Genomic DNA, 24,583 nt, shown 5'->3' with positions numbered 1-24,583 from the left:
AAGTACATCTACAGGTGCATAAAATATAATTGAAAGGAAATGCTCTTCTTAGACGAGATGACAGCAGTACAAGTCAGACTTAAATGTCTATGGAAAGCAGCTCTGGCTTCAGCTTTGCAATTTGTCCTCTCTACAATCTATATCCAGGCTGGGAAAATGGAAGGATGAATATCATCATGGGTCTCAGAGGCAGAGAAGAGAAAAAAGCAGAAAAGAATGTTGTTTTGCTTCAAATACAGCGGCCCTTGATATGCAGGCAGCGCTTTTCATTTGATGTTTGCTGGAATCTTTCACAAATGCAATCTCATCAATCCTCAGAATAACCTTTGGAGGAAAACGAATCTCGGTACTTAATGTCTTGCTTTGATGTCTATAGCACATTGCACAAGTGAGCCCAGAGGGGCGGGTGATTAGGAGGCTGGGCATGAGAGACAGGGCTGGGGTCAGGTACCGGAAGCTCCGTCTTATCCTCCACTGCTCTACACAGCCTCCCCAAGGCCTCCCAGGCGGGCAGGGCTCTTTTCCAGACAGCTACCTGTCTTCCTCCATCTCCTCTAGATCCCAGCAGGGCCCAGGCAAAGGTTCAAGCACTGAACAAAAACAATCAGGATGCTCTGATGAAGTCAACAGGAATTTACTCTGGGGTTTTGTATTTTGTATTTTTTAAGAACCAGCTTTGTATCCTATATCCAAGTCATTTTTAATATCATTCCTATAATAGTAACTGGGAGAGCAGTCTTAGCGATGACTGGTTAGAGCAATAAGTGCAAATAATATCTATGGTTTTTGAACATCAGATAAAAAGTTGAAGTGTCAACTCCCACTGGTGACAAGACTGATGTGTGAACTAAATTTTAAAAACCTCAAAAAATGATCTCAGAAACGAATGCCTTTGTAATCCCAGTGATCACATCATTTAGGTGGGGCAGCTTTGCAGGGCCCACATGTGTTTCTTTATGTGGCAGCTCTATAGGCAAGTGCTCACTCTCATCTTCCTGAAACAATGTGTAGGCCCACAAAGTAAGAGCAACATGGCATCATGAGCATGTGAAATGATATTTGGTGTTTCTGAAGCTGGCAAGGAGGCATTTATGACCCAGGCGACACAGATACAGCAGGTAATGTTCTATGGATGGCCCCCAACGTGGTGTATTTGGGATCCAGAGTCAGCCTGATTTAAAATCCTATCGCAACCACTTATAAGTTGTTTCACCTTGGATGAGTTATTTAAGCTCTTTAAATCTCAGTTTCCTCATCTATACAATGGAAATAATACTTCACAGTGCTGTCATGCAGTTAAACAGAGAAAATGCACATACATTACTTAGCAAGGTGACTGGCAAATATTCAGTGCTCAAGAGATATTAGCTGTTATGACTACACATTTATTTTTAATGTTTCTTAGAAATAGTCTTACTACGAGGTTTCTATTTGGTGTATACAATAAAACATAAAATTTTTCTTCAATATAAATTCTAGGTAAAAAAGGAGATATATACATACATACATACATACATGCATATGTCATATGTATGTTAAAACTAGTAGTAGGTTAATTTAAAAGTTAGACAATAATTAGACATCATGTATTTAAGGGCTACAGGATCTGTTACTGGGTAATATAGGTACTTCTGAATTATCCCTGTTGATATTCAGATTTCTCTAATAATCTCAAATTTCCACTTATCAGTATAGAATACCTACTTGTTTGCAAAGTATAATATGCAGTAAGAATTTTCCAACTCCTCCTCTTGCCTACCTCTCTGAACTAAACATACTGTGCTGAATAGTGGAGATTATTAATTCTGCTTCATATATCTTTGAATATGGCATATACAGATGTTGCTGGACCAACATCTCCACAATGAGAATGTCCCATTGTTTATTCGACTAACCTTTTTAAAAATTCCTATCTTGGCTTGTGCCACACTCTAGCCACGTTATGGTATCTAGCTCCTTCAAATTAGGAGGAGGGGGAGTTGTTGCCAGTATACTTTTCTACTGTATATTTGGCTGAAATTAAAACAAATTTCAGAATCAATGAGGATGTGGGGGTGGAATTTTGAATATTTTGTGAAGCAGGCCATAAGTTTCTTCCATTCACATGTGGGCACTATTTGTGTGTCTCTTCCAACTATTTTTGTCACTATTTTCCTAGTCTAAAATCTTTGACTACAAGGAAAGACCATTGACTCCCCCACCCTAAATGTTACTCCTAGTATGAGTAACGCATAGTGTCCTTAGCAAGAAGATGTGCTTATTTTCATACTGAGAGTAAATTTCAAGAAAAGTAAACTCTATATGTATCTAAATATATATATTTTTTCTTTTACAGAACTTGGAAAATGTGTATGTAGGAATATTTCCAAAAATATTAATCTCAAGAAATGTTATTATATCATTTAAGTCTGAAATTATGTACAGTTATGAGTTCATATATTCATTCATTCATTCATGCACAAATATTTATTACTATCCTACTCCTCAGGACTCAGGATACCAAAGTGAAAAGAAACAGTCCTTCTCCTTTAGGCCCTTATAAACTAGTTAAGGAATAAAGAATGTTCTCAAATAATTACAATGTGATGTAGCATGGGATGGAGCCACAAAAGAGGTAGAAACTGAGGTCCATCACCTTTTGAAAAATGAGATTCACTTTTAGGTGGGAGGGCAGGATGTCCTGAAACCAGGTGCAAAGTACATGGTAAGAAAAGAAGACAGGAAAGGTTCATGGAAAAGGCTGCATCTGAGTCAGCTGTTTACAGCCTTTAGTAAATAACTGTAGAGGAAGGGCATTCCAAGTGGAGGAAAACAGATACGCAAGGGTGCCGAAGAGCAACGGCATAGGGTGTGTTCACAAAATGGGGATGGTTGGTTCAAAGCAAGGCTGGAACCAGGAAGGCAATAAGTAGAAAAAGCATAGTTTCAAAGGACATGGGTCCTGTCTTACAGAGCCTGGATGAATGGGGAAGGGTTAAAGATTACAAAGACTTCAAACCTCCAGAGCTGAAATGAGGGTTACACCCTCGAAAGAACTAGGAAAATCAGGTTAAACAAAAATAGTATTTTCGGAAACCATGATAAATTCAGGTTGTATATCATTGAATTTGAGGTACTAGGATAGCAACAGAAACTATTACAAATAATATGAATAAATTTTACTGGCCTAGATGAAAAGGACCTCAGGTGGCACATGCGTAATTTAATCTTATGCTACTGACACTAACCTCTCCTCCTCAGACATGGCACAGCAAGCACTGTTCCATTTCCTCCAAGGCACTGTTGTCTTCTTTGATTTGTATTTTAATATATATCTTCAAGTGATTTACTTTACCCTACTAGATGCTCAGCAATTTGAGGTCAAGATTTATACATGTTTTGTCACTGTATTCTTCATGATGCTTAGCAAAATGTCTTCTCTATATAACAGCCACTTGAATAAAAAAAGCTTGAATGAATGGGGAAAGGAAACAAGTCTGCCTGGAGAACCTAAATAAAATCAAGAGAAAAAGAACAGAGAGGCACTTTGGTATATTCAAAAAGACCCAGCTGCACCCAACGGCCAGCAAGCTCCATTGGTGAATGCCAAACAACTAGCAAGACAGTAACACAAAACCATCCATTACCAGAGAGGCTGCCTAAAATCATAAATTCACAAACACCCCAAAACACACCACCAGACATGGTCCTGCCCACCAGAAAGACAAGATCCAGCCTCATTCACCAGAACACAGGCACCAGTCCCCTCCACCAGGAAGCTTACACAAGCCACTGAACCAACCTTACCCACTGGAGGCAGACACCAAAAATAACGGGAACTACGAACCTGCAGCCAGCGAAAAGGAGACCCCAAACACAGTAAGTTAAGCAAAATGGGAAGACAGAGAAATATACAGCAGATGAAGGAACAAGGTAAAAACCAACCAGACCAGACAAATGAAGAGGAAATAGGCAGTCTACCTGAAAAAGAATTCAGAGTAATGATAGTAAAGATGATCCAAAATCTTGGAAACAGAAAGGAGAAAATACAAGAAACATTTAACAAGGACCTAGAAGAACTAAAGAGCAAATAAACAATGATGAACAACACAATACATGAAATTAAAAATTCTCTAGAAGGAATCAATAGCAGAATAACTGAGTCAGAAGAACGGATAAGTGACCTGGAAGATAAAATAGTGGACATAACTACTGCAGAGCAGAATAAACAAAAAAGAATGAAAAGAATTGAGGACAGTCTTAGAGACCTCTGGGACAACATTAAACGCAACAACATTCAAATTATAGGGGTCCGAGAAGAAGAAGAGAGAATGAAAGGGACTGAGAAAATATTTGAAGAGATTATAGTTGAAAACTTCCCAAATATGGGAAAGGAAATAGTCAAGTCCAGGAAGCGCAGACAGTCCCATACAGGATAAATCCAAGGAGAAACACGCCAAGACACATATTAATCAAACTATCAAAAATTAAATACAAAGAAAAAATATTAAAAGCAGCAAAGGAAAAACAATAAATAATATACAAGGGAATCCTCATAAGGTTAATAGCTGCTCTTTCAGCAGAAACTCTGCAAGCCAGAAGGGAGGGGCAGGACATATTTAAAGTAATGAAAGGGAAAAACCTACAACCAAGATTACTCTACCAAGCAAGAATCTCATTCAGATTTAATGGAGAAATTAAAACCTTTACAGACAAGAAAAGCTTAGAGAATTCAGCACCACCAAACCAGCTTTACAACAAATGCTAAAGGAACTCCTCTAGGCAGGAAACACAAGAGAAGGAAAAGACCTACAATAACAAACCCAAAACAATTGAGAAAATGGTAATAGGAACATACATATGGATAACTACCTTAAATATAAATGGATTAAATGCTCCCACCAAAAGACACAGACTGGCTGAATGGATAAAAAAACAAGACCCGTATACATGCTGTCTACAAGAGACCCACTTCAGACCTAGGGACACATACAGACTGAAAGTGAGGGGATGGAAAAAGATATTCCATGCAAATGGAAATCAAAAGAAAGCTGGAGTAGCAATTCTCATACCAGACAAAATAGACTTTAAAACAAAGACTATTACAAGAGACAAAGAAGGACACTACATAATGATCAAGGGATCAATCCAAGAAGAAGATATAACAATTGTAAATATTTATGCACCCAACATAGGAGCACCTCAATACATAAGGCAAATGCTAACAGCCATAAAAGGGGAAATCGACAGTAACACATCATAGTAGGGGACTTTAACACCCCACTTTCACCAATGGACAGATCATCTAAAATGAAAATAAATAAGGAAACACAAGCTTTAAATGATACATTAAACAAGATGAACTTCATTGATATTTACAGGACATTCCATCCAAAAACAACAGAATACACTTTCTTCTCAAGTGCTCATGGAACGTTTTCCAGGATAGATCATATCTTGGGTCACAGATCAAGCCTTGGTAAATTTAAGAAAATTGAAATCGTATCAAGTATCTTTTCTGATCACAACGCTATGATACTAGATACCAATTACAGGAAAAAATCTGTAAAAAATACAAACACATGGAGGCTAAACAATACACTACTAAATAACTAAGAGATCACTGAAGAAATCAAACAGGAAATCAAAAAATACCTAGAAACAAATGACGATGAAAACACGACAGCCTAAAACCTATGGGGTGCAGCAAAAGCAGTTCTAACACGGAAGTTTATAGCAATACAATCTTACCTCAGGAAACAGGAAAAATCTCAAATACACAACCTAACCTCACACCTAAAGCAATTAGAGAAAGAAGAACAAAAAAAACCCAAAGTTAGCAGAAGGAAAGAAATAAAGATCAGATGAGAAATAAATGAAAAAGAAATGAAGGAAACGATACCAAAGATCAATAAAACTAAACGCTGGTTCTTTGAGAAGATAAAGAAAATTGATAAACCATTAGCCAGACTCAAGAAAAAAAGGGAAAAGGTTCAAATCAATAGAATTAGAAATGAAAACGGAGAAGTAACAACTGACACTGCAGAAATACAAAGGATCGTGAGAGATTACTACAAGCAACTATATGCCAATAAAATGGACAACCTGGAAGAAATGGACAAATTCTTAGAAATGCACAACCTTCCGAGACTGAACCAGGAAGAAATAGAAAATATAAACAGACCAATCACAAGCACTGAAATTCAGACTGTGATTAAAAATCTTCCAACAAACAAAAGCCCAGGACCAGATGGCTTCACAGGTGAATTCTATCAAACATTTAGAGAAGAGCTAACACCTATCTTTCTCAAACTCTTCCAAAATATAGCAGAGGGGGGAACACTGCCAAACTCATTCTACAAGGCCACCATCACCCTGATACCAAAACCAGACAAAGATGTCACAAAAAAACAAAACTACAGGTCAATATCACTGATGAACATAGATGCAAAAATTCTCAACAAATACTAGCAAACAGAATCCCAACAGCACATTAAAAGGATCATACACCATGATCAAGTGGGGTTTATCCCAGGAATGCAAGGATTCTTCAATATATGCAAATCAATCAATGTGATATACCATATTAACAAATTGAAGGATAAAAACCAAATGATCATCTCAATAGATGCAGAAAAAGCTTTTGACAAAATTCAACACCCATTTATGATAAAAACGCTCCAGAAAGTAGGCATAGAGGGAACTTACCTCAACATAATAAAGGCCATATATGACAAACCCACAGCCAACATCGTCCCCAATGGTGAAAAACTGAAACCATTTCCACTAAGATCAGGAACTAGACAAGGTTGCCCACTCTCACCACTATTATTCAACATAGATTTGGAAGTTTTAGTGACAGCAATCAGAGACAAAAAAGAAATAAAAGGAATCCAAATCGGAAAAGTAGAAGTAAAACTGTCACTGTTTGCAGATGACACGACACTATACACAGAGAATCCTAAAGACGCTACCAGAAAACTACTAGAGATAATCAATGAATTTGGTAAAGTAGCAGTATACAAAATTAATGCACAGAAATCTCTTGCATTCCTATACACTATCGATGAAAAATCTGAAAGAGAAATTAATGAAACACTCCCATTTACCACTGCAACAAAAAGAATCAAATACCTAGGAATAAACCTGCCAAAGGAGACAAAAGACCTGTATGCAGAAAACTATAAGACACTGATGAAAGAAATTAAAGATGATACAAACAGATGGAGAGATACACCATGTTCTTGGATTGGAAGAATCAACATTGTGAAAATGACTATACTACTCAAAGCAATCTACAGATTCAATGCAACCCCTATCAAACTACCAACGGCAGTTTTCACAGAACTAGAACAAAAAATTTCACAATTTGTATAGAAACACAAAAGACCCCGAATATCCAAAGCCATCTTGAGAAAGAAAAATGGAGCTGGAGGAATCAGGCTCCCTGATTTCAGACTATACTACAATGTACAGTAATCAAGACAGTATGGTACTGGCACAAAAACAGAAATATAGATCAATGGAACAGGATAGAAAGCCCAGAGATAAACCCACGCACATATGGTCACCTTATCTTTGATAAAGGAGGCAAGAATATACAATGGAGAAAAGACAGCCTCTTCAATAAACAGTGCTGGGAAAACTGGACAGCTACATGTAAAAGAATGAAATTAGAACACTCCCTGACACCATACACAAAAATAAACTCAAAATAGATTAAAGACCTAAATGTAAGGCCAGACACTATCAAACTCTTAGAGTAAAACATAGGCAGAACACTCTATGACATAAATCACAGCAAGATCCTTTTTGACCCAGCTCCTAGAGAAATGGAAATAAAAACACAAATAAACAAATGGGATCTAATGAAACTTAAAAGCTTTTGCACAGCAAAGGAAACCATAAACAAGACGAAAAGACAACCCTCAGAATGGGAGAAAATATTTGCCAATGAAGTAACTGACAAAGTATTAATCTCCAAAATTTACAAGCAGCTCATGCAGCTCAATATCAAAAAAACAAACAACCCAATCCGAAAATGGGCAGAAGACCTAAATAGACATTTCTCCAAAGAAGATATATGGATTGCCAACAAACACATGAAAGAATGCTGAACATCACTAATCATTAGAGAAATGCAAATCAAAACTACAATGAGGTATCATCTCACACCGGTCAGAATGGCCATCAGCAAAAAATCTACAAACAATAAATGCTGGAGAGGGTGTGGAGAAAAGGGAATCCTCTTGCACTGTTGGTGGGATGTAAATTGATACAGCCGCTATGGAGAACGGTATGGAGGTTCCTTAAAAAACTAAAAACAGAACTACCGTACAACCCAGCAATCCCACTACTGGGCATATACCCTAAGAAAACCATAATTCAAAAAGAGTCATGTACCACAATGTTCATTGCAGCACTATTTACAATAGCCAGGACATGGAAGCAACCTAAGTGTCCTTTGACAGATGAATGGATAAAGAAGATGTGGCACATATGTACAATGGAATATTACTCAGCCATAAAAAGAAATGAAATTGAGTTATTTGTAGTGAGGTGGATGGACCTAGAGTCTGTCATACAGAGTGAAGTAAGTCAGAAAGAGAAAAATAAATACCGTATGCTAACACATATATATGGAATCTAGAAAAGAAAAATGGTTCTGAAGAACCTAGGGGCAGGACAGGAATAAAGATGCAGACGTGGAGAATGGACTTGACGACACGGGGAGGGGGAAGGGTAAGCTGGGACGAAGTGAGAGAGTGGCATGGACATATATACACTACCAAATGTAAAATAGATAGCTAGTGGGAAGCAGCCACATAGCACAGGGAGACCAGCTTGGTGGCTTTGTGACCACCTAGAGGGGTGGGATAGGGAGGGTGGGAGCGAGACGCAAGAGGGAGGAGATATGGGGATATATGTATACGTATAGCTGATTCACTTTGTTATACAGCAGCAACTAACAGAACAGTGTAAAGCAATTATACCTCAATAAAGATGTTAAAAATAAAAAAGGAATATTTTTCCATAGAGGGAAGACTACTACATAGTAGTAGTAATTTTAGGTTTTTAATTGTTTTACAAAAAAATTTTTGTAATTTTTGGGTAATTTTAATTACACCAAAAAGGAAAGGGTTTGAATTTTTCCTGTAAAGCAAGGAGAGCATAATGAGTTGGATGTGTCACTGGGCCTGCATTATTTTATGCCCATTTAAGGTATGTGTACCATAATATCATTTTGCTGTTGTTGAAAAACAGCAGCAGTTGTTTTAAAACAAACGGTATAGCACTTCAATGTATGTGAGAGTTAATGGTCTCATAGCCCTTTTTCTATTTCATTCTGACCACATTCCAGTAAGAAAGGAATTCTTTTCTCATTTACAAATGCTGAAATTGAAGCTCAGGGTAACCTGTCCTAAGTTATGTGACTATTAAGTCAAAGAGCTTGATAAGCGATTCCCACCTTCTGACTTCTCTTTTATTATTATTATTATGTATTTGTTTATTTAACTCCAATTGGTTGCTCTCAGAAATTCAGCTTTTTATTTAGTATAAAAGCAAAGCTCCCAATTGCATTAAAAAACTATTAAATTCTAAATGTAGTAATGATATTTTTGTGTAGCAGTACTCACATTTATGACACTACTAGCTTAACGTAAAAATCAACAGAAGTCTCATAATCTTTAATAAACTATTTCTTCTCCCAAGAGCATTTACTAGGGCAAACTGTTTCCTATTTTCAGGACCAATAAATAGGAGTATTCCAAATATTTCTCATACATATGCAGTTGGATCTTTTATATACATTATTGAGGGGATTATGTAGCAATTCCATATTATATCGAGATTTTATTTTCAGCAATTCCCAGATTTTAAGAGACCTACTTTATATCCAGATGAATTATATCCAAGTCTATCCTCTTATTTCCCTGTGTTGTTACAGCTTTATTCAACTGTGTTGCTGTGTCTTTTAGAAAAGTGTACCATAGCTTCCAGTAGGCAGAACACTAAGAGCTAAACCTTACACCATCGATAGCGGCATAGCAGCCGTAAGTGAGCTGTTAGATTGTCCAATGTGATATCATTTTACTGGAACACAGACAAGGCAACAAAAAGTCAGGTGAACTAAATAAGTCTAATCTCCATTTGGAGAATATGGCTCTTTACGTAGTAGTTCTGCGAACTTGGGTTTGTCACTTCAAATCTCAGTATCTCATTTCTCCTATTTGCGAAGTCTGCTATGGGAATAACATGAGAAATAAATGTGAATGTGCTTTGAAAACTATATACAATATATTCTCTATCATGAAAATTGTGGGGAACACTGTTACACTTGATTTCAATACAATTTTGCCAATGGTGCTATTTTTCTACTCAGCTATATTTTGTCCTGTGCTATGAGGTGAAATAAAACTGCTTAGTTTTCTCACACAGACATGGTGGATGTTTTCACTCATTTATTTATACTGCTCAAACTGTACAGAGGATGGGCACAATTCCTCTTCTGACAATATGAAAATATCAGGTTGGAAAATTAATTTTGAATGGAAACCTTCATTCATTTCCATGCAGACATCTAAATTTAAAAGACTATGCCACAAAGAATTAGTTAATATTTTACTTAAAAAGTGCTACTTCTGGTATAGTAATAAAAATGGGCCTTTACTGATTCTCCAACTAGTTAAAAAATAATAATGTGTTTATGAGGCCCTCTGTATTTCAACAGTGCTATTACCAAGTGAACATTGCATTAATTTATTGTCAGTGTTGGGCATCAGATTGGATTCCACATGGTTAAGCTGGTATCATCTTGAAAAAAAATATGTACATAGATAGTTAAAAGGCACAGACATATAGATATATGAACATATTAACATTTAACACGTCTATGAAACCTCCAAACCCTTCCCACTGCAAATAAAACAGAATCATATAAAAGTGATTTCCAATCTTTACCAAAGCACAAATAAAACAGATCTGAGTTTGAAAGGAGTCAACATCTGAACTGTTCTTATTCCTACCCAGTTTTATTTTGGTTGCTAAAGGCAGCTTTAACACCACTGAGTTTTATCTTACTTTTATTAATACTTCAAGAGTATTGAAGATCTATATTTCTCCAAAGTAGTAAGAGTTGAATTTACTTTGATAAAACTGTAATAAGTAAGTCAGGAGTAGAGCCTTTCACCAAATAACTGAGTACTGACCTTAAAATTATCCAGTTTCAACTTTCGATAACATCAACTTCATTTAATAACTTCAAAACTGCACGACGACTTCTGTAGTTAATTGCACATTTGTACTTGGAAGATTTTTTAATTTGATGATTTTAAGACAGCAAAATCAATGGAAAACTTACTGTGATGAACCAGGGAAATCTGGATTTGGAGAATTCATTCATCCAAGTCTTTGCTTTTCAATCATTGTGCCCTTATCTTGACTAATTTTTGGCTGAAAATCAGATATCTCAGCCTTCACTAGCAAGTACCTTTATAATCCAATCAAATATAATCAATTCTAGGGGCAACTCAAATTGCTTGATTAGTTTAATAGCTGTCCTTTCTTTTAACATTAAATGACGAGTGCATAATAATAATCCAAATGAAATAATAAAAGCAAATATTAATATATATATGTTCTTCATCTATATACATGATTCTAATGAAGAGAAACATCTGCACTGAGAGCATACCCAGGTTAAAATGGAAAGGAAAGATGTTTCTCAAGTTCTGACAATTACCTTTTGAAGAGCCTGGCTGTTCACAAAGTATGAAAATGTTAACAGGACTGAGAGCACTAATATGAAAAATAAGCAAGGTACCAAGTGTCTTTGCTTTTCTAAAAATTTTACAAAAAATAAAGTAATTCTTAATCTACTTTACTTATAACCTTAAGGTTAAAAAAAAGTCAATTTAGAGAATTTTTTTCATTTATGAATATTTTAGACTTAAAAGTTTAGACTATGACATCAAATAATCATCTAACATTCCTATACAAAATCCCTGTATAAATTTTACTTAAATAGTATTTAAGTATTTAAAAAGGATCTTTCTTTCTAAATTTAAGCCACATTTTGAGCCTTTTCGACTAGCAACAGACTGTAATAGAGAAAAATAGATGGTAAATGTAAATCAAGGTATACATAACTGTAGAAAAACAATACTGTGAAGATGGCAGAAGGGAGGTTTGGGAGGAAAAAGGGAAAATATCTCTTTATGAACGAGGGAATAAGTTCCAGGGTTTAACACCATCAAATCTTTAACACAACTCCTTCCGACTACCATCATTTGTGGCGAAAGATAGTAGAATTAGGTTGGTTGAAAATGCTAACTTGGACAGTTTGTCATGCTGTAGAGACCATGTGTGTTTGAGAGAAATAGGTGTCTAAATGACCTGCAGAAAATAAGGAGCTCTGGAGTCTTTGATACTGAATAAGAAGAAAATTTAGAACAAATCAAAGAAAAAAAAAAAAATTTACATCCAAGGTAGAATTCATAGTAAGTCCCCCAAATTAAGAAACTCAGTTTTGTTCAGATATGTATCAAGCTGTACCTTATTTTTTTAAAAGCCTGCTTTAAAATAAGTATGTATTTGCTGTTCTGTTCAGTGTTTACAGAAATTTAGATGCCTTAAGAATATGTGCATTTTTAAATTGAAGTATAGTTGATTTACAATGTTGTGTTAGTTTCTGGTGTACAGCAAAGTGATTCAGTTAAACATATATATTCAAATTCTTCTTAAGAATATGCGCATTTTGTAGGCACCATTCTTTTTCATGTATACAGACAATTCAAGAAGCCACTTCTTTAAAGTGTATCTGTTCTAACCTTTGTTAGAGAACACCAGAAACCAGATTATTCATTTTTTCATTTTTGTACCAAAGATTTCTTGGAGGCCTTGTCTTAGAGTTACACTGCACTGGTTTCAGTTCCGGTTTTGCTAGTAACTAGTTTTATGCATTTGTGCATTTTCATTAACCTAAAATATCTCAATTACACTCATTTATCATGTATTTTTAATGAATTCCTACTGGAAATGAGACTCTAAGTTGCAATGTGCATTCCTCTGATAAATCTATGTAACAAGATTTCTACCCACTTTCCTGATATAAAACTCTTGGTGGAGGATTCACTTAACATCCCTGAGTGTGCATGAAGAGTGTAGCAGGACAGGAGGGTGCAAAGAGAGTTGGGCTACTTGATTTCCAAGGTCATTTCTGGTACTGACATAATTAGGACTCAATAAAATATTTCAGATCAGTAAACAAATCAGGGAATGAATATACGTAAGACTACCTGAAAGAGCTTTAGCAAATCATTACACTGATGTAGGCCTTACTTCTGGAACAGATTGTTTATGAGGAACTACGTCTTTGGGGGGCAGTTCAGCCTGGGCTCTCAAGTCAGTCTGCCTGCTCTGCTGGCTTTGACACCTATTTAGCTCTGTGACCTTAGGAAAGTTACTTCTGGATTCTGGTTTCTTTAACTGTAAATTATATTTAACAACATTACCCGCCTCATAGTGTTATTGTGAAGACTCAATGAAATAATACATAGAAAGTGCTTAGCACAGCACCTGGCATTGAGAGACTGGCCAGTCAATAGTGTTAGTTAATTTTAATATGCTCTATCAGCTCACCTAAAGTGAAAGATCAGCTCTTTGAGCTAGACCCTGATAGTGGCAGACTACAAATTGACTATAAACATCACATACCACCATAACTGATGAAATCTTTTAGAAAATGTTTCTATAGAATTATACTATTCAAGACTGTGTTCTTCTTAAAGAAATGTAGTATGGTGTGATCTTTTCTCCTATTTTTCATCCAGACTTTTGTGCTTGGCATCCCTTTTGCCCTGTCATATCCCTCCTAATACACACCCAGGGATGTTAAGTGAATTCCCCACACTCAGAGATTTTTATGGGAGGAACGGAGTAGAAATTTTGATATACAGTCTTCCAGAGGAGTAGTATTTTTCTCCCAGTGTTTTCCTGGTGACTACTAACAAACAGGAAATTGGCACAACTGAAGACAGCCCATCCTGTGAGCACCTAGACCATAATTTACAGTCAGAGGCATCAATTCAAAGCAGCAGAGAGACTCCCCAGTAATTATAAAATCTTCTGAAAGTGAAATAGGCAATTAGTGGATTTCCATCTTATTTTTAAATTTTCATGGGAAACTCAAGTGTATTCAATTCTTTCACTTGCGATTATAGGGCTAATTAACAGGAATTCGTGGTGCTCTGTGTACGATAATGACAATTAGTTGTTGGCTGGAGAACCAATAAAGAATTACAGCTCTTTCCATGCCTCGCGCAGCCATGGCTCGTGGTCCCAAGAAGCACCTGAAGCGCGTAGCAGCTCCAAAGCATTGGATGCTGGATAAACTGACTGGTGTGTTTGCTCCTCGTCCATCTACCGGTCCCCACAAGCTGAGGGAATGTCTCCCCCTAATTATTTTCCTAAGGAACAGACTTAAATATGCCCTAACAGGAGATGAAGTAAAGAAGATCTGCATGAAGCGTTTCATTAAGATTGATGGCAAGGTCCGCACTGATATAACCTACCCTGCTGGTTTTATGGATGTCATCAGCATTGACAAGACTGGAGAGAATTTTCGTCTGATCTATGACACCAAGGGTCGCTTTGCTGTTCATCGTATTACACCTGAGGAGGCCAAGTATAAGTTATGCAAAGTGAGAAAGATCTTTGTGGAGACAAAAGGAATCCCTCATCTGGTGACCCATGATGCTCGCACCATCCGTTACCCTGATCCCCTCATCAAGGTGAATGACACCATTCAGATTGATTTGGAGACTGGCAAGATTACTGATTTCAACAAATTTGACACTGGTAACCTGTGCATGGTGACTGGAGGTGCTAACCTGGGAAGAATTGGTGTGATCACTAACCGGGAGAGACATCCTGGTTCTTTTGATGTAGTTCATGTGAAAGATGCCAACGGCAATAGCTTTGCCACCCGGCTCTCCAACATTTTCGTTATTGGCAAAGGCAAAAAACCATGGATCTCTCTTCCTCGTGGAAAGGGTATCCGCTTTACCATTGCTGAGGAGAGAGACAAGAGACTGGCAGCCAAACAGAGCAGTGGATAAAATGATCTCTAAGTGATGTGATTGGGAAAGTCTTTGTACTTATGGATAATACTACATAATTAAAAGCCTCTTTAGTGTTAAAAAAAAAAAAAGAATTACACATGAAATTAAATTCAACATGAAAACAGGCCACATTGAAGAAGGGGTGAGAAGAGGTGCTGGCAACTTAAATATTAAATAGCTACACACAATAAATGCCTGGACATTTATGAGCTGAGAACCCAGTTATTCACTGGGAGAGTTATTTATAGACTGACAAACATTAAACTTTCACAAACCTAAACTATGGCTGAGATTTATTCTCTAAAGAGTTCTAAATTATTTTGGGGAACCTATACAACATTAAATCATTCAACCATGCTTTACTGTGATAGGCTCTTGGAACCCAACGATGAATAAAATACAGCCTACATCTCTGAGATCACAATCGAGGCAAAAAAGCAGATATGCCAACATTCATAATTCATATTCTCAACTTCTACCCTCAACATTCCATTCCTTTCGTCTTCTTGCTCTAATATCTCCCCAACGAGGGCACCACTTTCCCTGGAACCTTCTTGAGGAGTGACTGTTTTCTCTTAAAGCTTAGTACCACCAAGTATAAAAGTTTGGTAGGTGCCTTAACTACCACTATACATATCCCCCATCTTTCCTCTACAGAAATACCCAGTTTTGCATGTCCTGTCATCAAATTATGTCTGCTATCCCTCCTTGTCACAGTCAGCCACGGCAAATCTGGACCACTGTCCCTCAATGCTTGAAAATTTTAGCTCCTGGTTTCCTGCAAATATCTTCAATGCTGTCATAATTCTTTGTAATATCAACATCCACTAAAACCAGCTTCCCAATACTCTGGCCTCTCAAATCCTTAACCTCTTCACCTCTAATAATATAATGATCTTATCACTACTTTATCTTAGCCCTTCACTTCCAAGCCATATGCTCTATCTTATTACAAATAAATGCAACCCATCCATAATTTCGTTTTCCATTATCCCATTCTATGGCCATCATCTTCTATCATTCCAACTCACTCTTTCAGTACCACCACAATTATTCAACACCTCCAGGACCAACAATTGATTGATCCCATTAGCATTTTACTTATGCCCTCACTTCCCTCCTTACTTAGCTTAAAATCCATGGTCCATTACTATAATTGTTATAATAAAATACGCCCTCAACTGTTGTCACTCTCTTGATTCACTTACTCCTTTTTTGAAAACATATCTGCGAATACATCCAGGCGGCACTTACTCCGTACTTGCATGGCTGAACAAGATGGGAGAAAAAATTGCTTTCCACATCGTCCTTCTCATCTCAGTGGCAACCCTATCTTGCCAGTTGGTCAGGTCAAAATATTTGGAGTCATCTTTGACTCCTGCCTTTCTCCCACACACCACATCCAATCCATCAGCAAATCCTGTTGACTCTCTTCAAGACATATCCACCATTTAACGACTTCTTACCACCTGTACTGTTGCCACTCCAATCCAAGCATCATCATCTCCTCCAAGGATTAATGGATTCCCAGCTTCATGCATTGCCCCACTGTGGTATTTTAACACATCATCTCCTATATTTCTCCTTCTTGCTCAGTGCCTACTAGCCATACTAACCTTTTCCTTATTCTCAGAATAATCCAGGCACAAGCCAGGACCTTTGCTCTGAATTTTTCCTGGGCCTGGATTACCTCTTCCCATCTAGCCACATGGCTCATAACCTCAGGATGGATGGCATTTAAAGTTTTTTTAAAATAATTTTTATTGGAGTAGAACTGATTTAAATGTTGTGTTAGTTTCAGGTGCACAGCTAACTGAATCAGTTATAAATATACACATACTCTTTTTTAGATTCTTTTCCCATACAGGTCATTACAGAGTATTGAGCAGAGTTCCTTGTGCTATACAGTAGGTTATCTATTTTATATATAGTAGTGTGTATATCTCAATCACAATCTGGCATTTAAATTATCATATCAAAGAAAGTGGGACCTAATAAACTGCTTAGAGAAAAGATGGCAAGAACATGAGGATGGTCAATTTAGCTAGGAGGAGAGAAAAGTAAAGCCACAAGAACAAAACTTGGCATGAGAAGCTATGAAAAAAAAATCCAGAAAATAGAATGTCCTTCATACCCCTATAAGAATCTGTCTAATTGGCAGGTATAGCCTTAAAAATATAGATGGATCCAGGAGAGTTTCATAGTCTGATTCTGATGGTACCAAATACTTGAGTCACACAACTTACCACCTTTATATTTCATGCTCTCCATAAAAATATCTAGTAGCTTTCTACTTGGATACAGAATGAACTAGTCACTTCAAGTCAATGCCCCTTTATTAAGTGTTCTTTTTATTCTCTGTTTCAACAAGCAACATTCTTGTTACAATTTAGCATCCCAGACAATTGCTTACAGGCAAAGAATGTAGTGATCAGTGATGTAAATATGTTGGACTTAACATTGTACATATTATTTTTAATTAATAAGCCGCATTTTGGCATCAGTCTCAGTGAGTTTATTTTGATCCAAGAAGATTCCTCATCAACGTACTGACTTAACGTTGACTTTAACTGGTATAATACGGCCCAGCTATGGTAACTCCCAAAGTAAAAGCCCCTTTGTAGGGTTCTTTGTGTGCAGGCACCCATCAGTGTCTTCTGCCTCACCACATACCATGACATGTTTCCATTTCAAAATGACAATGAATGTGAGGAAAATCTCAAGAAGGATTTTGAGACGTCAGGCTGGCACATACTCTATTGAATTTGTAGTTTGTTCCACCAGAACATAATCATATAGCTAAATGACACTTTGAAATAATACCTTTGGTCATGCTTAGACTGCCACAGTTTTTTGCATGTAAGATAAGGATTGAGGGGGAACATAATTAATTCCAAATTTCCACTTAAGAATAACAATTACTTCATCTAGTTACTCAAGACTGGTTTCCTTCTGATCTCCCTCCTACTTATATACTAGAAACAGCTTCAAATCTTCTAAATGCACATTTATACCACTAAAAAGTCTGTTTTATATAAACACTCTCGTTTTTATTACATAGCTAATTGAGAAGCTGGGAGAGGGAACGAAATTTTATTATCTCAAAGAGTCATTCAATCAGAAAATATTTGAGTACCCACTGCATGCAAACCATTCTACTAGGTTTGTAAAGGATATGCCAATTTTATAAATGGTCTCTGTGCTCAAAACCTATTATAAAACAGAACTATAGAAACATAACTAATAAAAAACGTAGAAAGTGTTAAATTCATACAAAAATGTACAAATATTCAATGATTATAATGCTGAAGAGGAAGAGAACTATTCGGCCAGTGGAATTAGAGAAGGCTTTAGGAAGGGGGGATATTTCACTGTTATTTGAAAGTCCTGCTTGTGAGTTTTGCGAAACTATCATGGGACAGCTTTAGTAAAGAACCATGTCCCATCCAAAGTCACTACAACACATGTACAAAATATATTTTAAAACAATAAAAATGAAATGCAAGCAAGATGAGAAACAAGTGTTAATTCACAAAATTCTGAAGCACTATTATATGAAACACGTTTCTTATATTAGCAGATCACTAAAAAGGAATCTAGCACCCTGGCCTGGCTGGCAGTCATCCAGCATAGGATAAAACAGCACCCTCACTGAATTGGCCATCAGGAGCCTATGATGACCCTGGACCTCGAATGGTGCTGAGAAACATCAGACCTATGAGGATGCTCCTAGGCTTACTGACTTGCCTGCATTTTAGGTCTTTTCCAGGACACCCAGAGCAGATGATTCCTTATTTTCTTCATAGAAAAGTTAGATTATATCATGAAAATCACCTGAAAAAAGTCAAAGTGCTTCTGCAAGTTAAATATAACTTATAAAAGCAAAGAAGTAAGCTAAATAAAGCTTTGCCTGCCTGAGGATTGGGTGAAATTTTTGGCGTTCTGAGGAAACCTACGTTTTGGTTTTTTCCTCACATTCCTTTTGGGGTAGTCAAACTGCACTGTACCAAACACCCAAGTTCCATTTTGTTTTGAGAGTGGAACAGTACAGAAATAATACTGGACTTACAGTAAGGGGTCTTAAGTTCAAATTTCATCTCTGTTACTAATTAGTTGTAGATATTTGGACAAGTCACTTAACTTTGATGCCCCTTAGTTCTCTTATTTTTCAAAAGGAAGGAGGTTGACCAAATAAATTCTATGTCCTCATCATGCTCTGTCATCTTGGCTGGGGTGTGGGGGAGTGAAGGGGGGCGAAAAAGATCATACTCAAATGTTCCAAAATAACACCCAGCATGGTTGTATGTGAAATCAAAAGGGATAGAAGACTTTGGTAGAAACTCAATAATCACCTATGTATCTTCTAGATTATGATAAAAGAAAAGAAATAATTATAGGGATATTAAAATAGAAGTAATGATTAGCAGAAATCTCTCACAGCAGTGGTAGAAAAGGCTGATGTGAGGAAGTATGAAGAAATGAGAGCAAAGATTCGTGACTTTTTGTCTTGGTGCAGCCTCAGGACATTGTGTGTCCAATTTTGGGTTTATTTTCCATGGAAGGAGCCAGTATGTGTTTGGGACCAATGAGTTAATGCAATTCAACTAAAAGCACATTGGGGAGAACTTAATATAATATAAAGCAGAATGAATAAGGGAATTGTTTAGAATTAGGAAAATTGTGGGCCCTGAACCAATATGACAAGGGAGGGTACGCTGTGTGAACCAGACATTTCAGTTTAGGAAGTTGGACTCTCACCAAAATGGAAAAGTTGATGAATAGATGTGACTAAACAATGATATTAGACAATAAATTTAGGACTATATTAACAAATTGGGTTAAATGTAAGACTAGAAGTACTTCCTTCTCTGGTCCTTTTACACTGTAGTGAAACAGTAGTGATAGCTTACACTTAACCAGCTTTTCCTGACCAGCTTTACACTTAACCAGCTTTTCTTGACTTACTATTAAGTTAATCAGTAAGATTCCCAGGGACAGTCTTTGGTAGTCTGTGATCTCCGCCAGTTTGTCAGATGCATACAAGGACAAGAAGCTGCCCCAAGAAAGAAGAAAGAGGCATATAATGGATGGACCTTAGTGAACTCCACACAACCACTAACAAGCAACCTCATTTTACATGAAGTGCCTTCAAATTGCCCATAATAAGGATTTTCTATGGAAAGGAAGAGATGAAGGGTCACTGAACTACATGGCCTGTTTTTTTTTTTTTGTCTGTTAGTTTTTTACTATCATTAGATACAGGCTAAGAGCTACTACCAATTCTTCAATAAATATTCAAACATTGTTAAGAGAGGACTTTACAAACCAGTTCTAAATGTCAAAGTCGTTATTTTGACATTTAGAACTGGTTTGTAAAGAAGAAAAGAACGCAACAGCGTTCTTCCTCCAAAGTGAATTTATTCTTTCAAAACCCTGAACACTAAGTTCATATTTTAAAAGCAAACCCAAACAACCATCACAAAAAGACAACAGATTTTTAAATAAATTCAGTTGTTCTGAGGCATTTGCATCTGTTGACTCGGTAGTAGCAAAATAATGGACTTCTTCCAGATGAATGAGTTACAGAAAACAAGTTCTGTTCACAGCATACGCAGGAAATTATTGTGCACAGAGTAAAGAAAAGAAAAAAAAAGAAACTGCTCCTGCAAACTGATGTATGCAAAGTAGAAACTATACGAGGATCTCTGATGGTCCAAAATAAAGATATTCCCCCTAGGCAGCTACCCAGAGAAGCACACTTCCTTAAACTTAACACAAAGGCAGCATCAGCAGAAGGGAAAAGAAAATTGTGTTTCCTATGCAGCATGCTTATTTGGTAAACTATCCAGCTTTGTCTCTTTTCTCACGGTAAATGACTTTGCTTGGACTTAACTTTCTAGACCCTGCGAAGTATTTGGAAGAATTCTGGAAGCAGCCCTTGCCCTTGGGAACTTTCTCAGAGTTGATTCTAGATGAAGATTCAGGCATATGTAGATTTAAACATCATATATTCATTATGCTAAATGTGAAGTCAATGAACAGCAGACAAGACTTTCATCTGTTTCCCAAATTAAGTAAAATTATTGAACTGTTTTCTAAATTCTTCACATGTGTCACAAAAGTAGGTTTGCTTCTGAAACATGCCTAGAGCAAGTAAAGATCATTTCAAAACCACCTCCTTTATTCCAAACACAAAACGATGGCCAAAGAAGAATTATTGGCAATAAACAGACTTCACCTCCAGTCCTGGCTCAGTCACTGTATAATTGTGTGCAAATTCCTTACCCTCTGTCGACCTGAATTTCTCTACGTAAGATGGACCTTATCCCTACTTGACAGACCTGCTGAGGGGACAGGAAAGAATATGCATAAAACACCTGGCACGTTTCTGACAGACTATATGTACCTAAAGATGATTGTTAGTAATACTATTAGATAAGAATATCTATCAGCTTATGGGCTAATGAAAAACTGTCTCCCAAATGCCAAGTCGTTGTTTTCTAAGTCTTCCTTAGCATATCTCTGTGTTAATTTGCCAAGCCTCTTACATCTCTTTCTCTGGAGTTCGAAAAGAGGCAACTTAGTAAGAGGGAGTTCTCCTAGAGTCATCCTCACGGACTGTACTGTTAGAAACCCTCCTGGTCAGTACTCACTTCCCTAATTAACCAGGAAATGAACATACTAATTTTATAAACAGATTGGACACTCTCATCAGATATTTAATAGCAAGAACAATGACAGGTTTTCAAGAGGAATGAAGATGGAAATTTAGGAAAGAGAGGAGATACAAAAGTACTACACAAATGGTAGGTCTGAGATGTCCCAACAATAATAAGTCAGAAGAAGAATATTTTAGTACAGTGGAAATTGTGCTACTGAAACACGTCCAAGTTTGTGGATGAAAGCTGAGCTCCAAAGGCTATTTTAAAAGTCATACAGCTTATTCCTTTATGCTGAGAGTCCTTTCTTTTCTTCATTTTCAGCTGCTCTCTGTACCACCCCCAAATCAAATACCTGATGAGATTCAGGCCAGTGGACATATAGTCACAAAACTACTGCTCTGATTATTTGAACATAGTGAGAAAATCTTTAAAATTTACGTTGTTTCAAAAAGGTAAGAAAATTAAAAATCAAAAAACCAGATGTAGCCATTTTGTACAGAAGACCAAGTTTTATTGTTGAATCTCAAAAGAAGAGATTTTGAATTATAAGAAAGAAAAGAATACTAAAAGAAGCCACATTCAACAAAATCCAAAAGCTATTTATTATCCACTGAATGCAAAATTATTTTTAAATGGAAATCTGTTTTCTATTTGGTCACTGACTCTCATCTGAAAAAAATCTGTACTTTTTCAACATGCTTTAAAAAAAAAAATTGGACAGGCAGAGGGGAATTAATACATACCTTAAAAATATGATCATATTTATTTCAGTCTGATATATAAGAGACTGAATAACTTATTCACTGGAAAAAAACTCTTCATAACCTCTGGCAAATATGCAAATTAGTAAAACAAATATAACATGTGCTAACCTCTAGGCCTAATATTTAGAAATGGGTTTCTGCTTTGTAGAAGGATGGATTTTCTTGTAAATTACTTTCATTTTTTTAAATGTGACTCAGATTCTAGATTTAATTAACAAATATAGCTATATGCATGAACTTTAAAGTTATAATTCATTAAACCATTAATCCATCTTACGACATTCTTCTCTGTTATAAATTCCACCTGGCCTACATATTCATTCTCTGATGTGAATAAAATTGTTTTGTGTTGATACCTGTTTTAAGAATTGTTTCATCTCTTAAAAACTTGTTAATATTCTGTGGTACCCCTCAGGTAGAATCAGGAATTCCTAATTTACAGAGTAGCTGTGGTAGGAAGAAAAATGCCCCCCAAAAGATATTCACATCAAGTCCCTGAAACTTGTGAATGTTACCTTATTTGGATAAAGGGTCTTTGCAAAGGAACTAAGTTAAGCATTTGGAGATGAGGTCAACCTGGATTATCTGGCTGAGTCCTGTATTAGAGTTCTCCAGTGAAACAGAATCAATAGGAGATAGATAGATAGACAGATGATAGACAGGAAGACAGAGAGAGACAAAGACAGAGAGAGACAGAGATTGACTGATTAATTTTAAACAATTAGCTCATGTAATTGTAGGGGCTAGCAAGTCCAAAATCCATATGGTAGGTCTAGAAATTTAACTAAGAGGTCATGCAGTCTTGAGTCTCAAATCATAGTGCAGGCCAGTAGACTAGAAATGCAGGCAGGTTTTTTATGTTAGTCTTAATGCAGAATTCCTTCTTTTCCAGGAAACCTCCAGTTTTGCTCTTGAGGACTTCAACTCACTACATGAGGCCCACACATTATTAAGGATCATTTTCTTAAATCAACTGATTAAAAATAAATTTTAATCACATCTACAAAATATTTGCACAGAAACACCTAAACTAGCATTTGTCCAAACACTGAGCATCATAGCCTAGCCAGGTTGACACTTAAAATGAAACCTCACAGGCCTTCAATCCAAAGACAAGTGTCCTTTTAAGAGACACAGAAAAGAACAGATACAGAGGAGAAGGCCAAATGAAGATAAAGCAGACAGATGTGGCCTCAGGCCAAGGAAGCTGGCAACAACCAGAAACTAGAAGAGACAAAGAACAGATTCTCTCCTAGAGCCCCAGAGGCAGTACAGCCATACTGACACCTTGATTTTGGAAGTCTGGTCTCCAGAACTGAGGGAACAAGTTTCTGCTGTTTTAAGGCACTGCCACAGGAAACTAATGCATTAGCTATAAATAGAAAATTAATATCTACCTCAGTCTCAGACAATTACTTTTAGCCAATTAATCTTAACTTCTTCTAATGTTATTTTATGATACAGTGATATGATTTTTATCATTCCATGTCCATTTTTCATCTACCCACAACTAAAAGATAATTAACCAATGCAACATTTTTAAAACAATGAGCAACTTGCACCTGGATTTGCTAATAAAATGTAATTTGATCTACAAATACAGGTTGTGGAATATAGTGTTAATATGGAAAGAAGAAAATCAGAAATTGAGGGCTCTGTCTTAAGTCATGAAAGGTGATGGAAAACAAGGGATATAAACAAGAGTCCTTCCATGGTGGTGAAATAGAAGGAATATAAACAAGAGCTATTTTAAAGGAACATTCACCAAGATTTAGTTGCCTGCTGAATGAACGTAATGTAGAGAAATTATAAATCAAATAAACTAAATTATGAATCAACCTAATCTCTGGGATTGGTTGATTAGGAAAACAAAGGCACATCTGACAAGGAAGTTGGGCAGAGGTACTGTGTGTACAGGTACTGATGGAGGCAGGGCAAGGGGGGGCAGTATAAAGAGGGAGATAGGCATAAACGATGAGGACTTAAGTTTGGAGTATGTTGAATTTGAGGGGTGAGGTAAACACCTTGATATGGGTGTTTTCATCAACAGTTAATA

General features: G+C 36.6%; 2 protein-coding genes across 2 annotated transcripts in view; one reads left to right on the top strand and one right to left on the bottom strand.

Moving 5' to 3' along the window:
• Positions 1-24,583, bottom strand: part of CHSY3 (chondroitin sulfate synthase 3) — a 293,046-nt gene that overhangs the window by 116,439 nt on the left and 152,024 nt on the right. The gene's annotated exons all lie outside the window — the stretch shown is intronic.
• LOC133089921 (small ribosomal subunit protein eS4, X isoform-like) lies at positions 14,290-15,178 on the top strand. The gene has a single exon (XM_061188129.1). It carries the CDS (start codon positions 14,292-14,294, stop codon positions 15,096-15,098), a length of 807 nt encoding a protein of 268 aa, XP_061044112.1. The 5' UTR covers positions 14,290-14,291; the 3' UTR covers positions 15,099-15,178.

This window comes from Eubalaena glacialis, chromosome 4 (assembly GCF_028564815.1).
Source record: "Eubalaena glacialis isolate mEubGla1 chromosome 4, mEubGla1.1.hap2.+ XY, whole genome shotgun sequence".
NCBI classification, from domain to species: Eukaryota; Metazoa; Chordata; class Mammalia; order Artiodactyla; family Balaenidae; genus Eubalaena; species Eubalaena glacialis.
Note: the sequence above shows the minus strand (reverse complement) of the source record. Positions and strands in the feature narration are given on the sequence as shown.